The 14261-nt window shown below is 47.5% G+C and overlaps 1 protein-coding gene across 1 annotated transcript in view; it reads right to left on the bottom strand.

The window, feature by feature from the left end:
* The window catches only part of si:dkey-22o22.2 (neural-cadherin), an 89763-nt gene extending 82543 nt beyond the window's left edge, over positions 1 to 7220 (bottom strand). Inside the window, 1 exon segment of the mRNA XM_041043723.1 lies at positions 6254 to 7220. Coding sequence (XP_040899657.1) covers positions 6254 to 7220 — 967 coding nt within the window.
* Between the last annotated feature and the right edge of the window lie 7041 nt (positions 7221 to 14261).

Here is a 14261-nt window from a genome sequence, read left to right as displayed (position 1 = left end):
CTTCGACGCCAACTCTTCTCCTGCAGACAGAGGCTCACACTTCTGACAGTAAAAACACTACAGCTGCTCAGAAAGAACAGAAATCTCTGAACTCCCAGCGCCTGTTGTTATAAAACACACAAACGAAGTGATAACGAGCCCAATGCAGCAAATCACATCTGTCAGCAGCACAAACTCACATCAGCGGCACCGAAGCGTCCATCCGTTCAGTCCACACACGCTCGCACACTCTGACGGCCTGTGTGTTGTGAACCACTGCTTCTGTCTTCAACACGTTTTCTAGACAAAAATAGTTTCAGAGCAGCTTCAGCAGGAGTTTACTGCAGCTCTGTCTGTCCACAGTGAACCACCACCCACCCCACAGCACCCACCCCACAATGCACCACCCACCCCACAGCACCCACCCCACAGCACCCACCCCACAGCACCCACCCCACAGCACCCACCCCACAATGCACCACCCACCCCACAGCACCCACCCCACAGCACCCACCCCACAACGCACCACCCACCCCACAACGCCTCAATGCAGTGGCCTAGTTGAGTTTATGTAACAGGGTCAGAGGTGGAGATGTTAAAGAACGGAGAGAGGGAGAGGACAGCTGGAAAACAGAGAGAGGGATGGAAAAAGTGTGTGTGATCGTCACTGTGCTGTGACACACACACACACACACACACACACACACACACACGCTCCCCTGTGATATCCTGAGTAGAGCAAAGTGGAGATCAAGCTTGTGGCCTGTGTGTGTGTGTGTGTGTTCTCTGATGTCTGATCCAGACTTTCATTAATTAACTCAGATGAAGGCTTCTCAAGATCTGATGCTTGGCTCCATGTTCGTGTGTGTGCGTGTGTCTCTGTATGTGTGTGTCTGTGTGCGTGTGTGTCTCTGTGTGTGCGTGTGTGTGCGTCTGTATGTGTGAAATCTTAGTGAAACTGTGTAAAACTGTGTGAAACAGAGAAGAAGCTTCATCTGCACACAGCAGGTAAGACGTGTGTGTGCTGAGCGCTGCGGGCAGGAGGTGTGTGTGTGTGTCTGTATGTGTGTGTGACAGGTGAAGTTAACCAGGTGTGATATGATGCATCTGTGTGTGTGTGTGAGTGCGAGGATCAGGTGTTTCCAGGTTGCTTCATACGGGCCATGGCACCTCATTATTCAGCTTCACACCTCCAGTTTCTCATTCATCCATCCATCCATTCATCCATTCATTCATTCATCCATTCATCCATCCATCCATCCATCCACCCATTCATTCATTCATCCATCCATTCATTCATCCATCCATCCATCCACCCATCCATTCATTCATTCATCCATCCATTCATCCATTCATTCATCTCTTTTCAAATTGGACCAAACAAAGATGAAATGAATAAACACCACAAACAGCTCCATGCTGTTGTCATGTAACATGTCATGTGTTGTGTGTTGCTGCACTGGTTGTGTGCTGATCGCTGCAGCCTGGATGGAGTGACCTTGTCCTACTTGGTGATTGGTGAGCGATCCCGCCTGAGGCTACAGCTGATTGGCTGTCAATAAGCTATTAGGACAACAGAGAGAGAGAGACAGAAACAAAGGGGGGACAGGGCGGTGGAAAGGTAGACGGGCACTGAGGACAGACAGAGAGGACAGGAAATAAGCACGACTGAGTCCAGCTAACGCCCCCTGCAGGCTGTCACGTTCATTACAAACAGGTCAGTGTTTTAAAGCCTTAAACAAACAGACACGAATCACCCTCTGCTCTCTGATCTGTTTCTCTAGCCTCTGCTCATTGATCTAAAACAGAGTAAATGTGGTTTTAAGGAGCAAACCCTGGGTCTGCAGGAAACTGAGAGGAGAGCAGTGTCCCCCAGGACTGAGGTCAAACAGGTATACTTCTGTTTTCCACTCAGGTGAGGGGGAAACTACACCGCGTCCTCTGTGTGTCTGCCATAAAGAAGTGGTGAGCTCAGCTAAAAATGTCCTGGACCTGTCTCAGTGTCAGACACACAATGAACCAGCAGGTTCCTCAAACGTTAGAGATTCCTTTAACATTTCTCACCAATGTTTCCGATAAGTGGGTGTCAGCATAAAGCAGCTTTCCTGAAACGCAGAAACGTCAGAGCTGCCATGCTGGACAGTCCCACCAGGACCTCGACGAGTTTTTTCTGTTTCCCATTGTTTCGTTACAGAGAACGAATGCTTCCAGTAACGTTTACAGAATGTCCCTTTAACCGACTGGTTCATCAGCTGATGGGCTGTTTTAAAAACAGTCGTGTTGTTGTGTTTGAGTGAATCAGAGCAGTTAAAACTAAATATGATGAACAGTTGCTGCTTTGTTGCCTTTTAAAAAAGGTCATTCTGGGAAACTTCAGTGTGGTCGCAGCAATATATCCTGCAGCGCTGCACGCACACGCACGCGCACATGCACACGCACACACACACAGCAGTGAAATACCAACACATAAACATTCATATTGAGACTGCTGTGATCAGTGTATGTGACACGAACAAATACACAATCGCTGTGAAGCTCTGCAGCCTCGAGGACACACAGTCCCGCAGTGTTCGGTGTTCCACACACACTCATAAACACATGCACGCACACACACACGCACACAAACACGTGGTGCGGTGGCAGGTTGCTTCAGGCCTCAGGCTAAATCCACAAATAAAGACAATAGAATAAACAGGAGAAAAAACTCTGTGTGTGTGTGTGTGTCTGTGTGTGTGTGTGTGTGTGTGTGTCGTGTGTCTGTGTGTCTGTGTGTGTGTGTCGTGTGTCTGTGTGTGTGTGTGTGTGTGTGTGTGTCGTGTGTCTGTGTGTGTGTCTCACCTCAGGGCTGCCAAGCACAGAAATCTGTAGGAAAGCCTGACAGAGCAGCACAGTGTTTGTGTAATATTGTGTATCTCTGTGTGTTTGTATCCACACAAACAAACACACTTTGACTAAAACAATTAATAACAGTTACAGTGAGGCTGCAGTTTAATGAGGGAACAGGCCCGTCGGTGAGCAGGCAGCTGCATTCATTCATTTCAGCCAACAGGAACAATTTTCTCATTTAAATATGCAAATAAACACATTTATTACAGTTAATGAGACAGTAAAAAATAAAAGCTCTGCGCTCTTTGAAGTTTATCTGAGTCACACTCACGACTTTCACTCAGCTCTCCGTTCACACGCTCACTTCACGCAGGGCCTGACAGCATTTTATCAAACTGCTGACTGAACGTCTCTGACACTCTGAGCTGAAGAGCTTCGAATATTTCCTGGATATTCATCAAAGTTTAACTGGGAGATTCCCAGTCCGGAAGCTGGTCTGATGTGATCGACCGGAGACGACTCTCTGCTGCGCTCTGTGAACCACGGTCACACGTCCTGTGTTGTCGCCGCTGATGGACATTTTGATGAACTCATGTGACTTGTTGACTGGGCTCAGACGACAAACAGTTTTAAACCAAAGAGAGAATCTGCACAACCGGACGACCAATCAGAGGCCGCGGTGCTGCCTCCATCAGACCCCGCGACCGCCGCTGTTCTGACCTCGTTCCCGCAGATCAAAATCACAACCGCCGCCGACGAGAGACAGACCGCCTCAATCAACTGGCCAGTTTACAGCACGCTCAGCGCCGTGTCGACCAAATCACGCACACACGCTCTCACACACACACACACACACACACACACACACACACACACACACACATACACACACACACACACACATACACTAACCAGAGCCGAGCTGAGCTCTGCAGTCTGCTTTAACACAAACAAAGCTTCCTGTCTGTTTCAGCCGTGTGTTCAGACCTGGGAGAGCTCCAGGTGAGCAAACACAACTAATTTCTACAAATAAACAGCGGAGATGCAGTTTGGACGGACTGATTAGCCAGGTCTGACCAGAACACCGAGCCACCACCCCCGGCCAGATGTGGGGAGCTTAGGCTCTTCGTTAAACATTTACTTTTTGGGGTTGGGGTTGGGGGGGGCGGGGGGGGGGGGGGGGGCGGGGGGGTTGATCATGGCGGCTTCCGTACAGTGCTGCGTCCTGTCAAACAGATCAGCTGCAGCACAGTGACACCTACACACTCCAGGCTGGTAACGGGTTGTTTTTTTTTTTGTTTTTTTGGCAGGACACAGGTTTAGATGCGTTTACTCAAATATTTGAAATAATCAGTAATAATCAATAATCCAGTTCCACCAGGTTCTTGCGGCGTTTTACTGTGATTTCATTTTCTTTGTCTCTTTCCTGTTCCATGAAATAGTTCCTCTCAGTGTGGTGCGACACAGCCTGACTGGTCTGCACAGAGCCCTGACCTGAGCCCCATCCAGCACCTCTGGGATGAACTGGATCAGACTCTGAGCCAGAACTTATCAGCGGCATCAGTGCTGGACCTCACTGCTGCTCTGGTGTCTGAACTGGAGCAAATCCCTGCAGCCAGAGTCAACATCTGGTGGACAGTTTGAAACCAGCAGAGTGGAGACGGTTAGAGCAGCACATCAATGCCCACGGCGTCGGAACCATGTGATCACCTGACCCTCAGGACTGTAATGTTAGAGTGTCCACTTACTTTTGGTCATATAGTGTGCATCAAATAAAAGTTCAGATATTTTGGCAGGTAAATGTGTGCATCTGATGAGAAGCTGACTCAGAGTGAGCCAAGAAGACACCTGAGACTTCTTCTACCCTGAGTTTTGTCTGTCAGGCAGAGCCTCCTCTAAAACAATGAAAAAGTTTAAAGTTTGGGCTTTTTCACGGATCAGAAGGTTATTTTCTGAGGTTTGAGTCTTGGGAGAAAAGACAAAGAACCAAACCTAAAACCTCCTGTACACAGATTTTTAACGGTCATCTGGGTGGTTCTAGAAAGCACGCACGCAAACACACATACACACAGACCGTCGTGATGTATAGGTATGTCGATCTGTTGACAGTACGACTCTAACCTAACTGGGAAGTTGCAGCAGAGCAAAACAAACACTGCATTTTTTCTTCCAACTGCCAAAAAGGAAAATAACACAACAGAAAATATCAAGGTCGCACACACACAGGCAGCGGAGAGAGAGATATCAGCCGTGTGTGTCCGCGCGTGTGTGCGTGTGTGGTGGGGGGGGGGGGGTGTTAACAACATTTTGAAAGTAAAATATGTGTGTGAAGTGAGTTGAGGTGTATTTACTCTGTTTAACTTACACACCAAACACTGTCAATTCTGTTTATCCTTTAAGGGCCTGAGAAATCTCTCTCTCTCTCTCTCTCCTCTCTCTCTCTCTCTCTCTCTCTCTCTCTGTGTGACACACACACACACACATTTGGCTGTGATGTGAGGAGTGCTGTAAGGAATGAATGAAAAGGTGGAAAGTAGCCGGTGACGGTTGAGGTCGATTCAAACTGCTGGAAAGGAGCCAACACACACACACACACACACACACACACACACACACACACACACACACACACACACACACACACCTCAATGAATGAACACTGCTCAGGCCTTAAAGGACAGTTCTGTAGTATACAGAAATGTTACGGACAGTCGTCTGAAGTATTAAAGGGCCATTCCACTCTTTCTGTACATTTTGGCCTTTTTACTATGGAGTGCACTTGAAATCACTGCTGACCTTTGACCTTTTGCAAGCTCATGATGAAACTCCTGTGAAAATTTGACAAAAATGTCAAAGCCAAAGGATTAAACCACAATAAAACCAGCGGCGCTGATTTTCCTCTGGTTCAGCTTCAGTTTGTCTTTGACTCACACTAATCACGTCACGCTGCCAGTTACTGACTCTGCCTTCAAACTTTGTCTGTAGCTCTATAATCAAACCAGCACGTTTCTCGGTTTCTGACACCTCCTCTCAGGAGAGCACACACGTCCAGGCACACCGGAGACGTTTAAAATCACACACTTTAGGAACACAATCATCTTGTGTTTTTGAAACAAAGAAAAAAAATCAGGTGAAATTTTCTTCTCCAAAACTCTGAGTTTATGAAGTAAACGACTCATTTTCCAGTTTCAGAGTCAAAAAACCAACCAGTTACCAAACCAAAGTCAAACACAGGAAAACGACCAGCCCACCCTGCTCTGCTGTAAATGAGATGAACAGCAGGATCCAAGCAAACCATCCACAAACACCGTCAATGTTTCAGCTTCAGCGATAAACAACATGCAAACATGATGCAGCAGCACCGGGATCTGAAACCATCACCGTCACACTGCAGCTAAAACCCGTCTCCTTTGCGTTTTTACGCACAGAAAGAAAATCGCTGTCTTACCTCGGAGGTTCTGGATCTTCACCATCACCTCGGCGGGCTCCCGCAGGCTGCGCGCCAGGTACAGGCGCCCCGAGTCGCGCTCGATCTGGACCGGCGAGTCCGCCTCGGATATCACCTCGAACCACCGCTGCTCGAACCTCTGGTCCGGCACCGTGAACACCAGGTCGCCGACTCTGACGAGCTCCGGAACGGTCACTGTGTAGGTCAGCTCCTCGGAAAGAGCCCGGGTCCATCGCCGCGGTCTGTTCGAGCGGTGGACGTTAACGCGCAGGAACACCGGCTCACCTATCAGCGCCACGTCTCCACCGTCCTTCACATAAAGGCGAAGGGTCACCTGGCTGACTCCCTGGAGGGACCCGACCAGCCTCACTTGCCCGGTCTGGGGGACCACGTGGAGCAGGTGAGACTCCGGTGTCGCGTAAAAAGTGACGCGCCCGTTGCCCTCTGCGTCGCCGTCCTTTGCGTCGAATCCGGCCAGCTCGGTCCCGGGCGGCGTCAGCTCGTCCACTTCAACCGTTACGTTCCCGGTGGTGAACCGGGGGATGTTGTCGTTCTTGTCCGACACTTCGACCTGGATGGCCGCGTGTCTCCTCAGACACCGCGGCGGCAGCTGCACCCTCAGCTCGTACATCGCTATAAACTCCCGGTCCAGCGCTTTGGCGGAGACCAAACCCAGATGTCCTCTGTGGTCCCGGTGTCCGCGGTGGTGAACAAGCCTAAAATCCGTCGCGTAATCCCCCTTCAGGCTGGCATTGAGGTCAACACCGACACAACCGCCGGTTCTGATCGGTAACGTTACCCCATCCACCGGCGTCCCAGGCGGAGAGTTCTCTGCTATTCGGCCGAAGTAGCGCGCTGGGTGCCCGGGCTCCGCGGCTAGACACACCGGTGAGACATAAAGCAGCAGCGGGAGCAGGTGGAGGAGGGGGTGGCGCAGGGGGACCGGTCCGTTTGCAGCTTTGGTCATGTTTCCATCAAACCCGTGTCAGTTGCAGAAGACAGCAAAGTGTCCGCCAGAGGCACAAGAGCGGATCTGTCTCTGATCCAGTTTCAAGGGTTTTATGCGTAAAGATAAAGATTTCTGTCCGGGAAAGAGCACAGTTCCCTCATGCGCGTTCTTAAACGATTCACTTAAAATATGACCAGTTCAGTCCGTATCGGTCCATCCAGTGCGCAAAAGGAAAATGTGAGTAACAGCGTGAGGCCGATGATCCTTCTCCAGTTAATTCATGATTCAGTCAGAAGAGACTTTTACGCACAAACGGAACAATAAGAGTCTTTTCTTCTTCTCTGGTAAAATAAAATACAGCAACATTAACAGAAGTGAGAGTAAAAATAATATTCAACGTATATTTGTCTCAGATCACTTCAGATATTTTCCCGAGCAGATGATGATGATGCACCAAGTTGCTTCAGAGTGTCCGGAGAGTTCCCACCGTCTCCACCGGAGGATGGATCAGACTGACGGGCACAGAGACGCCCAGCAGCCTCCATGTGGCTCCGTCGGCACCGCCCACCCCGGAGGAGAGAGACCAATCAGAAAGCACGAGCGGGACTGAGTGGCAGGCCGCAGGACCCGCCTTCTGACAGGTTGAGTCAGGGGAGAGAGAGAGAGTGGCGGCGGGATTGGGGGGGGCATCTGACCCAGGTGAGACCATTGTCACATCACTCCTGATCTATGGGGTCGTTCACGCACGAGATGCACACCTGCAGGTGGAGAGAACATTTTTTCAGGATATGCTTCATCATGAATAAACGTGAACAGGTCTGCTGTTTGACCTCGTGCAGCTTTTACACAGACGCAGTTAAATGTTTCTATAATTCATTTCCCATTTATCACAGGAAGAAAGACTCTGTTACATAAACTGTAGTAAAATGAATAATGAACCAACGTGGGGCTACAGCTGAGCTGTACACGAACGCATCTCTGTGTGACCTCAGAGGGGGAAGCAGCTTTTTGGGTTGGTGGTCGGCACGTTACCGTACACAGCGTGGCAGCCATCATGTTTTAATGGCTGTAATAAGTTGTATCTGTGAGTGAAACAGCAGTGAGGTGTCACTACGTTACCACAGCAGTGACACACCATGATCTGCAGCAGCGGTCAGTGAGAATCAGTCAGAGCTGAGGGGGAGCGGTATCTGTCAGCTGGGTGGCACGACACCTTTATTTGCCACATACAGGCAGAACGGCAGCTGCATGCCAGTAAGCAACAGTGACACACTGCTGTCATACAGCGTGACGTCTCCTTCGTACTGTGAAAGAGGGAAGACAGAAAAAAAATGAGGTTGGACTGTTTCTCTGATGGTTTCAGTCTGATCGACGCCCCGCCCCCTCTGAGGTGTGTGTATCTGTGTGTCTCTTTATAACACACCACACAACAGATTCTGTATTTCCACCTAAACATGAATCAGACACATTATTCAATCATCAGATATAAATCGGAAAAATGTCTTATTGTTTCACACGTGGAAAAACAATGAGACAATATCACATCAATAGACTCTGTGGCGCCTGTGATCAGTCAGACACTGGTGCTGTTGTTTCCACTGCACCGGTCTGATAATTAACCTTTGACCTCCATCATTTACACTGTGACACACTGTTAATACGACAGACAGGAGCTGAAACAGTCACATAGTGTTTCCAAAGAACCAACTGCGATTGTTTTTATTTTTGTTGTTGTTTTTTACCTGTTCAACCTTTTTCATCCCTTATATTCTCTTAAAGGGCCGTTCACCCAAATTCCAAAAAGCATTTTTCTCTTACAACTTGTGTTTTATACAGATCGTGTTGGTTTAATGTGATCTGGTTCTGAGATTTCCTCAGACCTCAGTGTGAACAGGTTTCATTGGAACTAATTTCTTCCAAAGCAGAAATCTGCAGCTGCACTTCTCTGCTCTTCACCTAACTCCTCTTTCATTTGGTTCCTCACTCTAGTTTAACTCTTTGGTTTATATCTGCTGTGACTGATTCCTTCATGCTCGCAGTGGGAACTGAACCTCAGACCCTGCCAGCCTTAATGCCTTGCCCTAAAAGCCTCAGAGTGCAGGTTGTTTACTGTTTCCTGTCCACGGTAATGACAGCGGCCTGCAGCAACATCATTTATCAACAAGGATCTTTCCAATAAAAGAGCAATTTGCTGAGATCAATATGTTTTTTTTTTCTGCTTCTTCATCTGAATGCACCTGTTCTCCTCTCCGATCGCTCAGAAGGGACCGGACGGACCCTGATTGAGTCGCTGGTGAGTCGACTGTTGGGCTAAATGTCAGGTTACAGTTTAAAAGTTCATTATGATTGTTTTTACAAACCACTGACGTGATGAGGCAGCTCACCTGCACCACATTACCCTGTCCTACTCTCACAGACTTAGGAGCAATTTTTAGCTTTAAAAATCTTCTCAGCCAGTTAAGATCAGCTTTTATCCTCAGGATGTTTGGTGACTCATCTCCTGGAGTCCGTACAATCATTTTAATCTGTGTCCTTTTTAATCTAAAAGAAAGCAGCTCTGCTCCGTTTCATCACAGGGTTGTTCTCTTTAAGATTTCAGTGAAACCTTGTCCCTGAGGTCACAAGAGTCAGGTTGACATACTTACGTTTGAAATTTGGCCTCGGCGCTCCACGGCTCCCGTAGCTGCGATCGGCTGCTGCAGGCCTCAGTTTGCTCCTGCTGATTTCTCTCTGCAGACCCGCGCTCAGGCGACATGTTGGCTGCAGCCTCCAATCGATTGGTCACGCCGCTCGCAGTCCTCCACCCTGAAACACCCGGAGAAGAAACTCAGTCTGAGTGGAAAAAAGCCGCCACAGCCTCAGTGCACAGACCAGAGGAGAACATGGAGAACAAAAAACCTCTTGTCTGTCGTGTCTTCAGCTGGTGGACAAACCATCACGGTATGAATGACTGATGAAACATGTCTGAGCAGGTAAATCCCTGGTACACCTGTGGTAACAGACGTGGCTGATTGGATTGGAACTGGATGATGCCAAATCCCCATAAAATATTTCAGTCATTCAAATCAGCTGTGGAGAGGGACAGTGTGTGCTGGCTGTCACTGGCAGCTGACAGAGCAGCCGTCCACCTGGACAAATCACACACACACATATTTTAGATGTGTTTGGTTCAGCGAGTCACAGGAAGTGCCCTCAGTGTGAACTCACCTGTGACAGCTGCCTCATCCCAACAGCTAACAAGCTTTCACCTCTGACCTCTCAATCAAAGCAACAAAACAGACTTAGTTTGATGATGTCATGAAGTGGCACGGGATCATGGGAGTTGTTGTCCTCACCGCCACAGCTGATGAAAATCCCTCAGACGTGACTCAGGCAGAAATCGCGTTGGCAGGTAAAAGTTTTATACACGTCACGTTCTGTGACCTCGTTCTCATGAAACAGCTGCAGCGTAACGTCAGCTAAGGTAACGCCCACGGACTTTACGTCTGCCCACGTCCAATCATCTTCTTGTGTCGTGTGACTCACCTGTAGGGAGGAGCTCAGGTGAGCAGCACACGTCTTCTTTCTGCACCATCATGCTGGGGTTTTTAATTCGGACACGTTACATATGACACATTTAACGATTCATATTAGTTTAATTAACGGCTCTGAATAAGCATGAGGTGCAAACAAGTGAGACATGTTAGGACATTCATGTAAAGAGATGAATGAATGTCTGTGTGTCTCAGTAGAGACAGGTGTCATCGTCAGCGTCTCAGACATGACTGGAAGCTGAACAGTGTTCACCCACGATGCTCCACTCCAGGCTCTGTTACACACACCCAGAGGCAGCTTCGCTAAATATACCCGCTGTTCCACACACACCTTGACAACCTGCGATCGCACAGTGCTCATTTCATTATGCCGCATGATGGGATTTCACCACATGCAAACGAGTTTAATTAAGCCGAAATTAATTAGTCAGCGGAGTGTGAGTGAATGGATATGTAAATGTGCAGCGGCGCGGAGGAAAATCAGATCACATGTATAATAGGATGGAAGATAAAGAGGTTTAATAGCACGGCGTCGAGCTTGCAGCGTGTCATTAACCGCTAAACACAAGCCGGTGTGTAAACATGATTACCTCCGAGCTCGTCTAGACAGGAGAGATCAGCTGAGATGGTTTTTAACAACACCACAGAAAGAAAAACACATTCAAATAAAAAATACAAATAAAAATAATAATAATCCAGCGCGTCAGAGGGTTTGCATTCTGTCCAGCAAAGTTCAGGATCACTTTATCACCGCTCCTCCTCTCCCTCCTCTCCATCCTCTTCCTCTGCGCAGGAAAAAAAAAGTGAGTGAGCTGTGATGAAAGAGAGGACTGATCGGTTTTGACAGGACATTCGACACCGTCAGCTCCGTCACACTGCTCCGCTGTCTGCCCCCGGACTGCTGCAGTTTGGCTGCAGACATCTGTCAGATGGAGGTCGGGGTAGGGGGCAGCAGGGCAGTGGGGAAAGTCCAAAGGTTGGTGGTTCAAATCCCAGACCGCAGGAGGGGGAAGTGGAGGACTGACGCGCTCTCTCTCGCTCGCGCTCTCTCTCTCTCTCTCTCTCTCTCTCTCTCTCTCTCTCTCTCTCAGAGTCCTCACAATAATATGAACCAGTTTTCTGCAGAACGAGTCTTTTTAAATACATTTTTTGGATGCAGAACTTCAACACATCATAAAGTTTTTTGGGTTTTTTTATTGGTATTTTTACATCATTAAAAGATCTGAATACTTGTACACAACAAAATATACCACTTTGAAAAATACACACACACACAACACTTACAGACTGTACGTTCCCTGGAACCTGTGCAACCGCATTCAACTTTACGAGCCCATCTCTCTGTCACTGACTGAAGCAACGGAGCGGAGCTGCAAACATGCGAATTGGAATATTAACAGAAAGAGCGCTCACTCTGTCGCCGTTTCCAAAAACTAAGAAAAGCACAGAACAGTCCCTCTGATACAACTTCCATGAACCAAATACACATTTTACATTTTTATACTTTTTAACACTTTTAACTTATGAACTTTAAATATTATTTTTAACCTTTAAAGACAGCACACATACACCAAGTCCCCATATTTGTAAGCAAAAATATGTTGCCTGTGCATCCACTGCCAATCCTGGATTAATACATCTACATCACCACCTGCCTATACCTTCGTGGCTCTCTAGCATGTAAAAAGCATGTTCCCTGCCGTGAGGGAGCCGCTATAAAGTTCGCAGCTTGTTCTTTTCGCTAGCTTAGTGAATTTAGCTTAAGCTAGCTACCAGCCTAGCTCTGGTTAGTGAGCAGTCACTTAGCGACCGAACAATGATTGTTCACGTTAAAGCTTCAGCTAACGTAATTCCAATTCCATTTTAACTATGGCCGGTGTTTAGCTAACGTTAGCTGATGGGACGACAGGCAATGCCAACTGTAGCCACAGCAGGTTTAGGTAGTTTAAAACAACAAAGCTATAACAGCTAACACTACAAATACATAATGAACATAAAACGAACAAACATGACCAACTTACTTTCAACTTAGTGGAAAACGGTGGTTTTTGATGTACGCTGAAACAAACCGAGCGGCCACTTCCACAGAGATTAAATCAGAGACGGAGAGACGGCTGATGGATTTCGAAAATCGCGCCAAAAGTTTGGCGTTCTGCCTCGGCCAATCAGAGTGCCGTTTACTGGTTGGCTAATGACGACGAGCTGCCCCGGCCAATCAGAGTGGCGTTGACTGGTTGAAACGATAAGAGTTATGAAATCAAGGCTCGTATTTACCATGAAATTATTTTCTGAAGCCTAATTTCCAACAAGTTGCATTTCCAAATAAATAAATTAATAAAAACATAAACAAATAATAAATACTAACAAATACTGTTTAACCTCAAATAATCTATATTTGTGTTCATTAATCGTGTTGATAACAACAATGTTGATATTTGTCATTTTAAAAGATTACATTCATTAATAATGGGTCGTGGTTAGACGTTATATCGGACCTAGTTTGCACGTCGTGTAAATGCCGCAAATGACGCAATATAGACATGATCTGCACGTCCATCAGACGTTTAATGTTTAGTAGGGTGCTCACCTGTAGCTGCCGTGTTGGTCGACTGTGCTTCTCATTTACAGGTAACACACAGACTCAACCACCAGGCCTGGAGCTGAGAGGTTTCCACACTGTGGTGAAGTTAGAACCAGATCAAGTCCTCATCCTCGTCAGGACAGATGGTTTAAATTAAGAGGAAGAGGAGGAGGAAGGTGAGCGACAACCTCCATCTGTCCAAAACCTCACGCAGCAATCTGAGAACCATCAACCTGAGCGACGAGTGAGGAACACATGTTTCCACCAGACTGACGTGTGTGTGTGTGTGTGTGTGTGTGTGTGTGTGTGTGTCTGTGTGTGTGTGTGTGTGTGTGTGTGTGTGTGTGTGTGTGTGGCAGATGAATAACAGGCTCCAAATGACATTTTAAATTGAGTGGTATTTCCCTTTAAGTACAAAGCTGAATCTCCCTGTCACATGTGACTGACGAGTTTCTGACAGACGCAAACTGTGTGATTACTTCCTCCTGTGCGCGCGCACACACTCACACGCGCACACACACACACACACGCACGCACGCACGCACACACACACACACCTAATGACCAGCAGTAATAATAATTATGCCTGATGGCTGAATGAAAAAAGAGAAAACTGGCAGAGTAAAACACTTGATGGCCGTTGGAGTCTTCAGTGTTGGAACAGTGCAAGACCCACACACACACACACAGACACACACACACACACACACACACACACACACACACACACAGTGGGTCTTTGAAGCTATTTCTTCCACTCCACTTCCACTCTTCCACTCTTGCCTCTAATAACTGTGTTTTCAAAGAGCTGTCAATCACTTGGCGCCTGTGCTGCTCACCTACAGACACACAGAGTATAAGATGTGAGATTTCCATGTTAGTTTTCCACACAAAAATAACTTTGTCAGTTTGTTTAGATGGACTGAATAGAAAATAAAAATATTT

Source organism: Toxotes jaculatrix, chromosome 8 (genome assembly GCF_017976425.1).
Source record: "Toxotes jaculatrix isolate fToxJac2 chromosome 8, fToxJac2.pri, whole genome shotgun sequence".
NCBI lineage: Eukaryota > Metazoa > Chordata > Actinopteri > Toxotidae > Toxotes > Toxotes jaculatrix.
This window is presented reverse-complemented; position numbering and strand designations above follow the sequence as displayed.